General features: G+C 50.0%; 7 protein-coding genes across 7 annotated transcripts; 2 read left to right on the plus strand and 5 right to left on the minus strand.

Annotated features, from left to right (window-relative positions):
- Positions 1 to 245: 245 nt before the first annotated feature.
- On the minus strand, positions 246 to 587 carry HETIRDRAFT_106530 (uncharacterized protein; the record flags this gene model as incomplete). The annotated part of the gene is made up of 1 exon (XM_009553826.1): positions 246 to 587. The coding sequence occupies one exon, from the start codon at positions 585 to 587 to the stop codon at positions 246 to 248; it is 342 nt and encodes a 113-aa protein (XP_009552121.1).
- A 66-nt stretch (positions 588 to 653) lies between these two features.
- HETIRDRAFT_442298 (uncharacterized protein) lies at positions 654 to 1452 on the minus strand (the record flags this gene model as incomplete). Its single annotated transcript, XM_009553827.1, has 2 exons — positions 1422 to 1452; positions 654 to 1362 (listed from the first exon to the last, which is right to left on the minus strand). A coding segment is annotated over exon 2 (336 nt), but the record flags the coding sequence as incomplete, so codon positions are not given.
- Positions 1453 to 2177: 725 nt separating this feature from the next.
- Positions 2178 to 6212, plus strand: HETIRDRAFT_436831 (uncharacterized protein). Its single transcript, XM_009553828.1, has 14 exons — positions 2178 to 2304; positions 2359 to 2618; positions 2717 to 2821; positions 3029 to 3134; positions 3204 to 3308; positions 3391 to 3776; positions 3844 to 4272; positions 4335 to 4421; positions 4472 to 4611; positions 4665 to 4854; positions 4941 to 5377; positions 5434 to 5485; positions 5551 to 5628; positions 5693 to 6212. Exons 1-14 carry the CDS (start codon positions 2290 to 2292, stop codon positions 5910 to 5912), a joined length of 2610 nt encoding a protein of 869 aa, XP_009552123.1. The 5' UTR covers positions 2178 to 2289; the 3' UTR covers positions 5913 to 6212.
- On the plus strand, positions 6042 to 6191 carry HETIRDRAFT_422526 (uncharacterized protein; the record flags this gene model as incomplete). Its single annotated transcript, XM_009553829.1, has 1 exon — positions 6042 to 6191. The coding sequence occupies one exon, from the start codon at positions 6042 to 6044 to the stop codon at positions 6189 to 6191; it is 150 nt and encodes a 49-aa protein (XP_009552124.1).
- A 1502-nt stretch (positions 6213 to 7714) lies between the features above and the next one.
- HETIRDRAFT_430369 (uncharacterized protein) lies at positions 7715 to 8617 on the minus strand (the record flags this gene model as incomplete). The annotated part of the gene is made up of 2 exons (XM_009553830.1): positions 7715 to 8267; positions 8424 to 8617. 2 exons carry the CDS (start codon positions 8615 to 8617, stop codon positions 7715 to 7717), a joined length of 747 nt encoding a protein of 248 aa, XP_009552125.1.
- Positions 8618 to 11606: 2989 nt separating this feature from the next.
- Positions 11607 to 12320, minus strand: HETIRDRAFT_330087 (uncharacterized protein; the record flags this gene model as incomplete). The annotated part of the gene is made up of 1 exon (XM_009553831.1): positions 11607 to 12320. The coding sequence occupies one exon, from the start codon at positions 12318 to 12320 to the stop codon at positions 11607 to 11609; it is 714 nt and encodes a 237-aa protein (XP_009552126.1).
- Positions 12321 to 13030: 710 nt separating this feature from the next.
- HETIRDRAFT_455536 (uncharacterized protein) lies at positions 13031 to 13564 on the minus strand (the record flags this gene model as incomplete). The annotated part of the gene is made up of 1 exon (XM_009553832.1): positions 13031 to 13564. One exon carries the CDS (start codon positions 13562 to 13564, stop codon positions 13031 to 13033), a length of 534 nt encoding a protein of 177 aa, XP_009552127.1.
- Positions 13565 to 15063: the final 1499 nt, after the last annotated feature.

Here is a 15063-nt window from a genome sequence, read left to right on the forward strand (position 1 = left end):
CATCGGGTTCATCAGCGCGTCCTCCTATCTTGTCCGTCAAATCCTTTGCCCCTAACCAATGCATGCTCATCAGATCGACACACTGACAAACCACTGTCAGAAAATTCGCAGAGGTCGGCGGATCGTGGCAACATATCTTCAGCAGGAAGCGGTTTGAGAGCCATCTCCCAGTGTTCCTTGCGCGGTTTCACCTGATCCTGCATACTCTTGGGAACATCTCCATCGATCGAGCCCCAAAACGATGGTTAGCCCTTTGCGCCAATGAGGTCTTTGAATCTCTCCAAAAGCGCCGCCTCCTCCGGGGTCCGTGTATTGGGATGGAATGATCGGGAAATGCACCAACAGAAGCACGATTCGCAGTTCGAGATCCATACGGGGTTGAGAGTAGCGCGCATGCCACATCGCGCGATCAGGTCGCATCCTGCTTCATATAGCCCGTCCATCTCCTCTGATCGGATGAGAATGGGATATGCGCTCTCATGATATAGGGCGAGAGTCTCGGGATCAAGGTCACCATAGTACTGATGTTGCTTTGCATAATCCCGCAGCCAGATTTCATTTACCAAGTACCCGAGGACAAGCTGCATGGTAATAGATGGCAATCTAGGGAAGAGATGTGAATTAACACGTTAAGAAGCGGGTTTCGTACGAACCAGGAGAAGACTGGAAAAGTTGGATGATGACTGGCTGGAGCTTGATTGATCTCCGCTCGGCACTGAACGCACGACCCTCTGGCCATTCTCTCTCGGTGCACTTGAGCAAAGTCCGGGGACACCAGCCAGTGCGAAGGCAAGTATGCATGCTTCATCGGGAGATAAGGCATTCAGGAAGCATCTGCCTGCCGTGAGACGGAAGATCGAGGACCGGCAATACACGAGAGTGTGCGAGTGTGCGAGTGTGCAACGGATGAGCGGCAGAAGGGGCGATTGATAAAAAGACGATACGCAGGACCATGAATTGCAAAAGAGCTGGAGAAAGCGACGAAACATACAACAGATAGACCAAGGCAATAATGCAAATAAGGCAACTGAGACAGAGCAAAAAGAGCAAACAAGATAGCACACGCTGTGATTTGAAACATATCGCCGCAGAACGCACACAACTTTCAAAAGTAAGCACCTTCCATCTGTGGGTTGCCAGCGTCCGACTCGCAGTCGGCAGAGTCCAATTCTAAGTCTGAGTCACTGTCTTCCGAGTCGCTGACGAACATTGGGATGTTTGTCGACGGAAGCGGCGAAGAGGGAGCGGACGAGGGAGGCGAGTTCTCATCTTGATTTTCAAGCTCGTCTTCCGTGATGAATGGCGGAGGGTAGATTTTGCGCCCATCTTTGTCACGAGACAGTCTGATACCAGGAAGTACCGCTGGTGAAGAATGAAGCCGGTAAGAAGAGCAGCGAGATGAAGAAAAGAATGCCGCATGCCTGAAGAGAAGTCGATCATCGATCCCCTCTCATATCCCGGCTGCGAACATATCGACATCTGCCAATAATCTTCGCGCGGTTTGTCCATGTCTTGCATCTCCGGTGGCACATCTCCATCGAGCGATGGCCACCATTGTAGCTCGCCTTCCATACCTGTTACTTCTTTAAAGTATGCCAAACGTACCTTGTCTTGCGGTGATCGATTCGATGGATGCATGGAGTATGGGAAAGACCAACACAGGCAAGACTCAGAGTTGGAGATCCATACCGGACACATCGTAAGACCAAAGATGTCTAACTTTTCGATGATTCTCCGTCCTATCAAGCATAAGGCTGAAAATTCGTGATGCTGGATGAATCGGCGATGAATACTCTCGGGATAGAGAGCAAGTCTAGCAGGATTGGGTTTGCCGATGACATTGGCGTGTCTTGCTAAATCCCGCAGCCAGATCTCATCGACCAAATAGCCTAAGACCATCTCGTCGTCGGTCATGATGAGGATTCTGAGGAACAATGAGACTACCGACATAAGGAGCTATATCAGACTCACCACTTTGAGAAGTAGTTTCAGGTTTGAGGTTTGGGGGATGGAGATGTGACGTCCGTATGGGTAGTGTGTGGGTTCGTTTATTAGAAGTGAACTTATAATGTGGTCACTAGAAGTCACTAGAGAAGACTAGTGGTCACTAGAGGTCACTAGTCACGATCTGACTCGACAATTTGTAAGGGCTCTGAACGTCCGGCGATCATCTCTTCAACCTCTTTATTCTGAAATTACAGCGATAGCTCTTTATCGAGCATATACAAAAAACTCTCACTCTTCTTTTCCAGAAGGGTCAAGTCTTGAGAAGCAAAAAAAAATTGATGAATGCCTCGCCCAAAGGTCTGTTTCCTCATCTTGACAGCCCGTTGTCTCCCGCCCATACCACTTCCGTAGAAATCTCGTAGAGGGAGGGGGAACCGCAATTCTTCTTCCCAAGTCGCTATACCGGCAGTCAATACGGACGACGGTGCAGGACGCACAGACCTTCTTGAGCGATCCGACATGCAGAATGCGAAGTTCGAAGAGTATTACAGACGGCAGGCAATCATCTCTGCTGGTGAAACCCAAGGCGAAGGCCAGAACGAGTGGTCAGCTTTTATGGAGACTTTGCGCGAGCCACTGCCGACGACATTTCGGATTGCGGGGACTCGGCAGTGCGTGATCCAATCTTTTCTTGCCCTCGTCATTCCTATTCCTTCAGTGTCCTTTGTCGAAAATCGTGGATAAATTGAGTGATGCTCTGATGATACAGAACTGCCCAAGTCCTGAGTGATACGATCACGAAGACGTACGTTCCGCAGCTCGCTGAAGTTGTTTTTGAGGATGCACTGGTTGTCCCGCCCGTTCAGTTATCTTGGTAAGTAATATCTTATGCCCAAAGCCTCTCTGTTGCACAACTTTCAAAATCCGTAATCTCCCTTCGTATCTCCACCTCCCTCATACCACATCCTGCTCGATATACACTGGAGTCCACTTTCATATTCTTGCGGCCGCCGCTATACACAAATCATTTCAGGAAGTGAACAGCAAGTGTCCCCAACCTGATATCCCTTTTGTCGTCCAGGTACCCCAATGGCCTCGCTTGGCAGCTCAACGTTCCCAAGAAAGTACTTCGCAAGTCGCCTGAATTCAAAAGGTTCCATTCATTCCTTGTGTTCGAGACTGAAGTCGTGCGTATTGTGTCTCGTCATGAATGTTTAGAAGTTACTCATGTATTGATTCTTTATCTTTTTCAATAGGGGAACATTTCGCGTCAGGAGGCCGTGTCGATGCTGCCTCCACTATTCCTGGACGTTAAGCCGCACCACAAGGTGCTAGATATGTGTGCTGCGCCAGGATCCAAGGTGTGTTCTATCACCTTCCCCGCAATGTCTCCTTCCCACTTTTTGATCGTGGCATGCTATATGAATACTCACGTGTCCCCAGACCGCTCAACTGCTCGAAGCTTTGCATGTGACTGATGATGTTCCAGAGGGCATTGTCGTCGCTAACGACAGCGACTACAAGCGCACCCACCTCCTCATCCACCAGTCCGCACGCCTTCCGAGTCCCTGCTTCCTAGTCACGAATGTCGATGCAAGCATTTTTCCCGCCCTTCGGCTGCCGGACTCGGACCCAGACGCGATGGGCGGCCTGGACGAGAAAACGAATGAGAACACCAAGCGGAAGAAGGCAAGACAGGTGAGTGGTGGGCGGCAAGTGCGGTTCGACAGGATTCTGTGCGATGTACCGTGCAGTGGCGACGGCACCATTCGTAAAAATGTCGGTATCTGGAAGTACTGGAACCCGATGGATGGGAACGGGTTACATGGGTGCGTCGGCCGGGTCTATGTCTTCTTTTGTGGTCGTGTTGACTGTACTATATGTGTCGGCGTCAAGATTACAAGTGCGGATCCTGCAGCGTGCGATGCGAATGCTGCATCCGGACGGCCGGATTGTGTACTCGACTTGCTCGCTCAATCCGATAGAAAATGAGGCGGTTGTCGCTGAGGCCCTCCGTACTATTCCTGGTGAGGACTCCACGTTCTCCCGCATGCACGTCAGGGCACTGAACCCTTCGATCTTTCTTCTTGTTATCCGCTGCGGTCCGGTAGACTTTGAGATTGTCGACGTGTCTGAGATGCTCCCTTCCCTCGTTCGGCGGCCTGGTCTGACCAAATGGATTCCCTCGGTCGACCGTGATCTCAAATTCTGTGAGACATATGATGAGTGCATTCGCTCGCTCCCGGCGAACAGGCGTGCAGACACGAGGCTTGGGCGAAGCCACTGGCCTCCATCCGACGTCCAGGGACTCAATCTCGAACGATGGTGAGCTTATGTTGCTGGTTACAAAAACACGTGTAGAAATATAATTATTACGGTGCGTTCAGTATGCGCATATACCCCCACTTACAGGATACCGGCGGATTCTTCGTCGCTGTGCTGCAACGCAAGTCGTCCTCCACGAAGTCTCCGAGGTGAGTCCATGTTGTGCTGGCCCCTAGTAGATTTCGTTCATGCGATACAGAGAGGGGAAACGTGTCGCGGATGAAGCATCCGACGAACCTGAGATAAAAAGAGCTCGTTTGGCCGGCGACGAGGACTTATCCACGGCTGAAGTTGTCGAGACCGAACCGGCCGTCGAGGGTGGAGAGCCAATGGATGAAGGTTTGTATTGATCTTGAACAACGGTGTCAGTCGCTAAATGTCATCCGTTGTAGAGGACGACAGGACCACTGAACCATCAACGCCTCGTCTTGACGCTGTGCCTGCGCCGGACGCGCCTCCGAACACCACAAATAGCAACAAAACAAAAACAAAAACAAAAGGGAAGCAGTCAGGCGACGGTGGATTCAAGGAGAACCCATACACGTTCATCGCGCCCAATGATCCGATCGTGCAGGGATGCATGTACGTTGCTCCCGACCTCCGACCCATCTGACTCTCCTCTGCATCCAAACCAAATCTCAACGCACGCACTGTGCATGTCCCTCCAGCCGGCAGCTCTCGCTCACGCCCGCGTTCCCCGCCTCAAACGTGCTCGTGCGCAACCCCGCCGGCGATCCCGCGCGCTCGCTGTACCTGACCAACGACCTCGTCCATGCCGTCTTGCAGTGCAACGACTACAAGCGCATGCGACTGATGACCGCGGGCACGAAGATCTTCACAAAACATGAAGGCGGGTTCGGTCGCGGACGCGCGGCGCCATCGGAGTCGGCACCGGCGTCGATGGACGTGACGCCAGCGCCAGCGCCAGAGGCCAAGGATACTCCCTTCCGGCTCCTCAGCGAGGGCCTTCCAGCGGTGCTGCCGTATATACGAGAGGACGCCATTCTGGAGGCGTCCGTTGCCGACCTGAAGGTCCTGGTGGAGTCGTATTATCCGCTGGTGAGCGCATTTGAGGACCCGTTCGCTGGCATTATCAGCGCGACACGTACGTTGTACCTTGATGCCTTCTGTGGGTTGTTCTGATCTCTGTTTCACGAGCAGCGACTGGAAGTCACGTTGCGCGATTCAAAGAAGGGTCGCTGGAGGGCGCTTCGTGAGTCTTATTTGTTCTCTTGGTTCTTCCTTTGTCGATGAACGACTTATCTCTATTTGACACAGTCTTACACACGACCTCGTCCTGCCCATCTGGAAATCCACAGCCTCGGTCTCACTCATGATCGACAAAAAAGCAAAAAGGTGCGCGTTCAAAAGATGAGAACCTGTCACTGATTTCTCAGCACGAATCTCCTTCTTTCTTCAGCGCGCTGAGCCTCCGGGTGTTCGGGGTGGACTTGACAGTTGCTGGGCTCGAGGCAGCGCAGCAATCGGCTCTGAAGAAGCCGCGTCAGCCAGAGGTGGAGTCTGGCGCCGTGACACCGTCTACTGCACTCGACGCTGTACAAGAGTCAGAGGAAGGCGCCACCGCGAGCGTTATTGAGGCGATGGAGGAAATCGAGGCGTCAGATCAGCCGCCGATGTAACCCAGATTGCGATTCGTGGTGATCGATGTACTGTCACTGGCCCTATGTTCGGACAAAACCGATGTTCAGACAATCTGTGTTTCTCGCCCATTGCTCGACATATCGACCTCATTCTTTTGTCCATAAATCATGTTAAATAGTGTAGACTTGATTCCTGAGATTTTGAGATTTCTGAAAGGTGAATTATATCTTTGCAAGCCCAATGTCATGCCTTGGATGAGTTGGAGCATGCAAGGAAAGATCTTGATGGTCCATGGTTTTTTCTGTAATATACTGTAGCTCATATATATTGGTTCCGCTATGTGAAGAGATGCTATGTGAAGAGAATGCACAGGGTGTTGTTGCACTTGTATAAAAATACAAGGTATCAAGTGTGACATTTGGACACAGAGTGTTGGAAAAGGGAGTGCAAATTCATTCTCTGCTCATGGTTCCACCAGCATCCTAACAAGTTGTGTCCAAGCATTGTCCCCACTGTCTCCCCACCTCAACCATGACATAGACCATCCCAAACCTACATACCAAGAAATGCATAGATTGTCTTTTCTGGCTTATCCAGCTTGTTAAGCTGAATGAGACAAGATAAGACAAAAAATATAGTAAGGAACCTGTCTTGGCCATAATAGGTCTATATCTTTAAGGGCCCACACTAGACAAAATTACATTCAACATGGGCCTCCTTGATAATTGTGCTGGAAAATGACAGATCTAGGGGGATCATGCTAGATCATGCTAGATCATACCCAATCCAGCAGTATTAGGTAGAGCCAGCCCTGACTCATCCTTGCTGATTCATATCCATCTTTTCCCTTAGCCATAATCTGCCCAAATCCAGTGTTAGGACCACATCCTGATACATGCTTTACACATGACTTAGGGGGTATAATCATGTGGTATGCACGTGACTCGGACTTGTGCTGTTGGCTTGGACTCATGTTATTGATTCGGACTAACCACCACCTACATGCTGACGCATGAGCGCTTACGTAACATGGCCCATTAATAAGCTTCGGCTTCAATGCTTACTCACAACTATTATGATTGGTTCCTGATTCTTACTGATGCAAACAGACACTTACAAATAGGTTACTGTATATAGTTAAAGCACAGACTGCAGATGGTGCATCTCAATTGTTGATTTTACTTAGCATTTAGAAGCATGGACCCACTGTCACAAATGGCTGTTCGGGACGAGAGGATCCTAGGCCACAAATAATAGAAGAGAGGTTGAAAGGATGATCGGGACTGATCAGACTAATGTCTTGTAATCAGAGAAGGCTGTGTGAACAGCAGTTCTTAGATTGGACAGAAGTGGATAGCCTGAGGCTTCCACACTGCGCCGCAGTATCTATAAATATGTACAAGCAAATGCACGGACCAAGTATCAATGGAACAGGAACGCGAGGTGTAGTTGGGAGAAAGGTCCTATGAGTCCTTATCAAGAAGGTGAGAAGAGTAGGTAAGCATAAGTGAAGCGTTTCGTAACATTACCCCCCCTTCTAGGCCGTCAGTGCCAGAGACGGTAAGTAATAGTCCAGGAAAAACATAAGCAATGCACCTGAGTCATGTCATACAAAATAATATTTAGGGCACCAATTCTCGCTGCCCACAGTCGAGTCATGACGCGATAGCCCTTGAGTACGGACGTCATGATACCCCACCTCGTTACCAACCATGCGGGGACTGCGTTCTAGAGCCGAGTCCCTCTTCTCATCATGGCAGTGGGTACTGGCCCAACGGATTCGAACCGCTGTCTGCCCCGGCAGTTTTACGTCATACCGGACAAAGGCATCTGTCGCTCTCTAAGCTCCACGAGGGCGGAGTATAACGGGCGCGGTGTCGGACTTGCTAGAGTCGTATTCAGTGAAGGGAAGAGGAGGTTGGGTTCGTGTCGAAGGGCGAATGAGGCCGAGTCGTGCGGGGGTGATGTGATAGCGGGGGGAGACTTGTGTGAACCGATATACGTCTCGCTCCCTGTCAGTCCTTGTAGGGTAAGTCCCCGGCATTGGGCGAAGCGGAGCGCCATTTGAGGCCGAAGACGAGGCACGAGATACCACAGCCGTGGTAGGCATGTGATACTCGGTAGAGGGAGTGGGGTCGTCGGCAGGATGAAAGGAGTCTCGAAGGTTCTGCAAGCCCATGAGTTTTCGCTCTCCAGCATTAATACGGGTGATGATCGTGCCCTCTCGGATCTGCAAGGCTCGCTGTGCGTGTCGAACAAAACTCCTTTCCTCTTCCAAGATCTCTAATGCCCTCTGAATCTCCGGTCTAGTCGGTCCTGACACAAACTCTGTGTTAGGCGTCCCCTCGATAAGTCCCATCATGTATGCGACGGGGGTTGTGAGGTAAGTTTCTCTATCTGGGAAGATGATGCCCTCATTAGCTTCGCGGATCACAGGGGGCGGTGAGGGGGGGGACGAAGAGGATGTGGATATGTCGATGATGGGGGATCCGGGATTTTGCGCCGCGGCCGCTTCTTCTGCTGCGTTAGCGTCAACTCAAGCCTGATACCTCCTGGCTACTTCCTCCATTTGATCCTCTTGTTCTCTCATGCTGAGCATGCGAGTTTCTTCTCTAACGAATGTAGCCTCAAAGTCTCCTACTTCTGACACGGTGGGGGAGCGGAGGTAACTGGGGAGCGACATTCGTTTGTCGACGAGGGTGTTATCAACAGATGAGAGGTAAGGGGATCCGTCGGACGACATGTCTTTTCGAGGGTGAATTGAAGAGGAGTGATTGAAGTGTTGGGGGAATTGCAAGGATCAAATTTGGGTTTTTATACATTTCGCGCTTTAGTGGTTCCATGTTTACAAGGGCTTCTCGTAGAGGTAAAGCGTTGCGTCTTTGGTCGAATGCTTCCAAAAGTTCTCTCGCATTTCCTAGATTTGCCCTTGTGATCCATTCGTCCGCGGAACTCGGGTACCCTTTCCAGTGTACCAGGTATTGGTATCCCCGTCCTCGTTTCCTCTTATCGAGAATGTCTTCCACTTCGTATTCTTCTTGTCCTTCGATAAGGTCAGGTGGTGGCTGTTCGAAGTTGGGGCCGTGAGCCGTCGTTTCTTTGTATGGTGTGAGCAGAGAGGCGTGGAACACAGGGTGTATCTTCCACGTTGGCGGGAGTTTCAACCGGTACGTAATTGGCCCTAGCTTTTCTTCTATTTGGAACGGTCCATGTAGCTTAGGGGCTAGTTTGTCCTTTGGATGCGTAGTGGTAATGTTTTTTCCCGAGAGCCAAACTTTCTGTCCTGCTTCTAGTTTGACTTCGTTCTCGGCGGTTTTTCTTTTCATTAGTTCTGCCGCAACTTCCAAGCTGGCCTTTGTTTCCTTTCGAAGTTGTTCCAGCCTTTCCAGTCGTAGTTCTACTCCGGGGATGTCGGACCTCGGCGTGACTTGGGGTGCGAAGGTCAGGTTGTAGCCGTACATGAGTTCAAACGGCGACTGGTGTGTGGCCGAATGTTCCCTTATGTTGTGTGCAAATTCGGCGTACGGTAGTAGTTCGGGCCAGTTCGTTTGTTCGTAGTTGCAAAATGCTCGCAAATATTATTCTAATTCTTGATTTACCCTCTCCGTTTCTCCGTCTGTTTCGGGGTGATAGGCGGTTGATAACGCTGTCGTGACTCCTAGCTTCTTCCATAGTTCTTTTGTGAATCGAGCGGCAAATTGCGGACCTCTGTCGGAGATGATCTTCTGTGGAAGTCCAAATCGTCTCCAGACGTTTTTCATGTAGAGGTCAGCCGTTCCTTCGGCGTCTATGGTTTTGTCGCACGGAGTGTAGACGACTCCTTTAGTACTTCTATCCACGGTTACGTGTATTGCATTATATGGTCCGACTTGTGGAAGATCCGTAATGAAGTCCATGGTGACTGTCTGCCAGGGTCCTTCTGGTACTTCGTTAGGAATGAGTGGAGTGCATATGGGGTGTGTGATATTCTTGGTATATTGACACGTTGCACATCCTGTTACATATTCTTTTATGAACGTGGACATTCCTGGCCACCAGAAGTTATCAGACACTAGGACATAGGTCTTCCATCTTCCTGGGTGTCCCGTGGCTGGTGAATCGTGATACATTCTCGTGATTTGTCGTTTAAGTTCGTCATCTGGTGGAACGTATATTTTTCCTCTGTGCCAGATGAGGTCGTCTTCGTAGTTCCATTCTTGTAGGCCTTTTGAGAGTGCTCTGGGTCCTGATGTTTTGATGAGTTCCATTGCGTCTGATACTTCTTTGTCTTTGGCTGTGACTTCTTTTAGCTTTCGTCTCAGTTGACTGTCAAGCATTTCGACTGTTCCTCATCCTGTTGCGCTTTTGACGAACATTTGAGGTTGTAGTAGTACCTGGTTTTTGTTGTCAAATTTTACCCCCTCTTTCAGGTCTGGACGCCTGGACAGAGCATCGGGCCGGTGGGTAATGCCTGGTTTGTGGACGAGGGTGAAATCGAAGCGGGAAAGGAAGAGTGACCAGCGCGCTTGGCGGCGGGACAGAGTTCTCGCGGTAGAGAAGTACAGGAGATTCTTGTGGTCGGACCAGATCTCGAACGGATGTTGTGCGCCTTCGAGGTACACGCACCAGTGATCGAGGGCATGTATGACGGCAAGTAGTTCTTTATCAAAGATATCGTAATTCCTCTTGGCTGCATTGAAAGACTTGGATAAGTAAGCGACGGGGTGCCACCCGTCGTTCAGCGTTTCTTGTGACAGGATGGCTCCGGAAGCGAAATCCGATGCATCAGTCTCGAGACGGAATGGGCGGTTACCGTCCGGATAGACAAGGACGGGAGTCGACGTAAAACAGTGCTTTAGTCGTTCAAACGCGTCGTCCCTTTCGGGAGTCCATTCGAATGGGACGTCTTTCTTTGTGAGGTCGTTGAGGGGTCGGGCCATAGCGGCAAAGTCTTTGATGAACCTGCAATAGAAGTTTCCAAAGCCCAAGAAGGATTGTACTTCTTTTAGGTTCTTCGGGGTCGGCCAGGCGGCGATTCCATCAACCTTGACGGGGTCCATGGATATATTGTCCGCGGAGATGATGAATCCGAGGTACTCAATGGTGTCCGTCTCGAAAGTGCACTTGGAAGGCTTTAGGAATAAGTCGTTATCCAAGAGTATTTGCATAACTTGGGTTGTCACGCGTCGGTGCTCCTCGATGGTCTTTGTGAATACTAAAATGTCATCCATGTAGACTGCCAGGACCTGTGCTACGATGAGGTCGTGGAAGATGATGTTCATCATTGTTTGGAAAGTAGCGGGTGAGTTGCAAAGACCGAAGAACATTACGAGGCATTCGAATAAGCCGAACTTGGTCATGAAGGCTGTTTTCCATTCGTCACCTTTCGCTATGCGGATGTTGTTGTACCCCCATTTTACGTCAAACTTAGAGAAGATCCGTGCTTTCGATTTGGCGATGGTTCTTATCACGTCGTCGATTAGGGGTAGTGGGTACTTGTTCTTTATTGTCCATTCGTTCAGTCTTCGATAATCTTGAACCGGCCATAGACTTCCTTCCTTCTTTTTTACGAAGAAGAAGGGTGACGCCTGCGGGGATTTAGATATCCTAATAGTTCCTCGCTTTAGGTGCTCTTGGAGCATCTCGTGTAGTTGGTCCTCTTCTTCTTCTGTTAGTGGGTATAGTTTACATCCCGTTGGTTCCCATCCTGGTTTCATATCGATTTTATGGTCCCATTGTGAATGTTCTGGGAGTCATTGTGAAGCTTCCTGGCTAAAGATTTTGGCGAATTGTTTGAGGACGTATGCCGGAACTATTTCCTTGCTAGGTCGTTCCGTTTTTGCCTTATTTGCCTCTTCTGCCAGTTGTTGCGACTTGTTTCCAATGGAACCGATATGAATGGCTTCGAGGGGGTGTACTTCTAGTGGGTTTTGATAGTACCATTCCTCGTAGAATTTGGAAAAGAAGGTGTCCTCGCTTTCATCTTCTTCCGGGCTGTCCTCTATTCTGGAATACCCGATCGTTCTGTTTTTTCTCTGCCGGATGGGTAATAGTGCTTGCACGGTGAACTTAGGTCGGCTGATCAGACACGTGGTGGCGCAATTTGAAAATGTGAGGCTGTTTTTTACCCAGTTAATTTGCGGGTTGTGTTCATGCAGCCAGTCTGTTCCTAGGATCACATTTTCGCCTCCTAAGTTAGCGGCTAGTAGCTCGCATTGTTCATCGTGATAGTCGCCTTCTTTGTTCGTTATTCTCATGAGCACGCAGACTTTGTCGGTGATTTGTCCTCCTTCGTTGGCCGTTCCATCCACGTTAAATACAGGGATAGGTCTGTCGATTTTTTGCGTTGGTATGTCATTGTTGAAGCAGAATTGTTTATCGATGAGAAGTCCTTCTGCTCCCGAATCGATCAACACTTTGGCTTCGGTGGTTCCTTTCCTGTGTTTTAGGTGCACGTTTATTCGCATAGATGATTTCTGATTGGATTTTGTGAGCCGTACAAATGTTTTTACAGGAGGGTCTGGGATAGGTCTACGGTACACCGGGGCCGTAGGCCTATTTAAAAATCCGATTCTTTCTTCTTACTCATCTCGCTTAACTCCTGAAGGAGTGCTTCCTGTTCGTCCCACCTCATCTTCCCGATAACCCTCTGGATTTCTTCTTGGCTAACCTCAGGCTCCGTCTCACGTATAGGCGCATCCGGTCCGGGTGCGTGGGCCTGGCGAGCTGCGAGTCGGGCTCGGAACGGGTTAGTCGTCGCCACACCTCTACTTTGCGCCGTAGCGCCTCCCTGAGTACCGCCTGAAGCTCCTGCCGAGAACGTTCGGCCATAGCCGCTTCTTCTGCCTCCCATCCTGCCACCGGCCTGAGTCAAGCGGTTCCCCATCGTTCCACCACTCTGTTGAACATATCTAGCTGGCCCTTCATATACCCTAGACGAACCCCTGGCAGGGCATTGGTTGGCCATATGTCCTTTCTGGCGACAGTAAAAACACCCACCCTCCATCCTGAGGCGGTTACGTTCTTCATCCGTGAGGGTTGTCCGGACTGAGTCTACAGCCATAGGGACAACGGAATTATTCATAGAGGATGGAGCGTTGGAGGAGTTGTAACGGAAAGGGTTGCTAGATTGAACGGCGGCGGAGGGTACGGAGCTTTTTATGCTTTGCAGCTCTCTCTACTGGTTATCGAACCTTTGGGTGTATTTCACCCAATCGTCCATGGTTGTCGGCATGTCAGGAAGTCGGTAAATTTGTTTAAAGATTTCCGGGTGTATGGCCCGGCGGAAATAGTCGACGGTGGATTCGAGATCGAATCTGCTTTCTCCTGCCGTCATGAGGTAGTCTGTGACAAATTCGTCTGCTGACCGCTTTCCCATTCTCATTGTGAATAATTTTTGTCTCGCCTTCTGTTCGAGGCTTTCATCTTTGAATGCAGCGGCCAATTCTTTCAGGAAGTCCTTGAACGTTCCCCATGTTTTTCTTGTTTCTGTCGCCTTGTATTCTCGTAGTTCCCTGTCGAAGTAATATTTCTGGGCGAATAGTGACGCCGTCCCTTCCCTCATGTATGACAACACCATCAGGGTTTTATCCTTGTCGGTGTCATACTTGGTTGGGTTGGTGAGAATGTACATATGACATTCGTATATCCATTCTCTGTATTTCGACCTCGTACCGTCGAAGTCTTTCGGTTTGTTCCCTTTGTCCGACATCTCGTCTTCGTCGTCTGTGGTTTCTGCAGTTGGGGAAGGGTTTGGTTGCGGGTTTGGATTTGGATTTGGCTGACTCGGTCCTGCTATAGGTTCCGGGTCTTCTTCGTCAACTGGGGTTAATACTCCTGCCGGGATTGGGGTTTCTTCGATATCCTCCTTGGGGATGTCGATTGGTGATAAAGCGGGTTTCGTTCGGGTAGGGGAATCTACAGTCCTAAGGGGTGCTTTCCTATCTTCCCAGGGTACTAGCGAGGCGTCGACCGTTTTTCCGCTGTTTTGTCCTCCTATGTAAACCCAGTTTCCTTTGGACGTTCTTCTGATGGGTTGTCCAAAGTGGACGAATGTGTCCGAGTGTTTCAGGTAGTCGGTTCCGTGTGGAACTCGTCCTACACGTCTTCCTGAGCCTTGGGAAGTCGTCTTGTTAGATCAAAGAGCCCGCGCTAGTCTCGACCTGATCAAGGTTCGAGGGTCAAGGCAACAGCAGCTCCTTCTGGCCAGGTACAGTAGTTCTGCTTTCGGTATAGTACCGTACGTAACGTCGAGTGCAATTGTTTCGGTCGTACCTCCACTGGGTTGATTACCAGATAGAAGTATTCTACAACCTGAAACGACCCACACTGAAGTGGAATCGTCCAATCGTTCGCTCGAAGTATATAGTAACTATTACGGTCGACGGACACTTGTCTTTTGGGACTGCCTAGCGCCATATGTAGCTAGCCGGTGATGAGCATGGGTATGCTCTAGGCACCAATACCCCACTTTTCGCAGCTTTTCAGTATTCTTTGACCGTTCGGCATACTTAGGACCGACCGATCCCGATCCGTTCGGCGATCTCAGCCATTTGTCAGGTGCCGACTTTGCATTTAGACCTCCGCACAGTCGTTCGGAGCTGTTCACAGTCATCCTATCCATCTATCATCACTCTCAGCAGTAGGGGCTCCCCACAGACTGTCACGGCCGATCGCCGATCGGTTCGGTACACTTCACATGGTCGGCACATTCGGTCGGCTTCGGTGTCCCGAATCGGAGGCGGCCGAACACTTTGTTGACTCAGAACGGATCTGTCTTTCTACCTCTTATCGTCCTTATGCCTTCTGTTGACCTATCCTTTGTTATCTTCAGAGCTCCCAAGTTTCTAAATGGTTTACCCATGTGGCATGTGGTTCTTATCTCCAGGTCCATGTGGACTCACCTTGGCAATCTCTCCACTTATTTAGACTTTAGAGTTATTGCTTCTTATCTTATAGTGTTTGCAACATCACTCCCTTATCTTCTTTACCTTTGATCACTCTTGGCACGCATTTCCGATTGCTCTATGCCTCTGCCGATCTCCTTATCTTGTACCTGTTCGGACTTACTATAAAAGGGCACCTATGGCTTTGCAATACATCAGCTTTGGCTCCCCCCTTGTTCCGATTCCATTTGTGCACTTGTGTCCATGAGACTTTGAGCCATTGCCTTCCAATCCTTGTTCGCATTTTGCCCTTTTGTTTGTGTTG

This window comes from Heterobasidion irregulare, assembly GCF_000320585.1.
Source record: "Heterobasidion irregulare TC 32-1 unplaced genomic scaffold scaffold_12, whole genome shotgun sequence".
NCBI classification, from domain to species: Eukaryota; Fungi; Basidiomycota; class Agaricomycetes; order Russulales; family Bondarzewiaceae; genus Heterobasidion; species Heterobasidion irregulare.

Excerpts from the sequence above, each read along its gene's own strand:
- HETIRDRAFT_436831 (XM_009553828.1), top strand. Across the intron at positions 4,273-4,334 it reads GGACTCAATCTCGAACGATG|TATGCGCATATACCCCCACT; the intron begins GTGAGCTTATGT and ends CGGTGCGTTCAG. Across the intron at positions 4,612-4,664 it reads TGGAGAGCCAATGGATGAAG|AGGACGACAGGACCACTGAA; the intron begins GTTTGTATTGAT and ends CATCCGTTGTAG.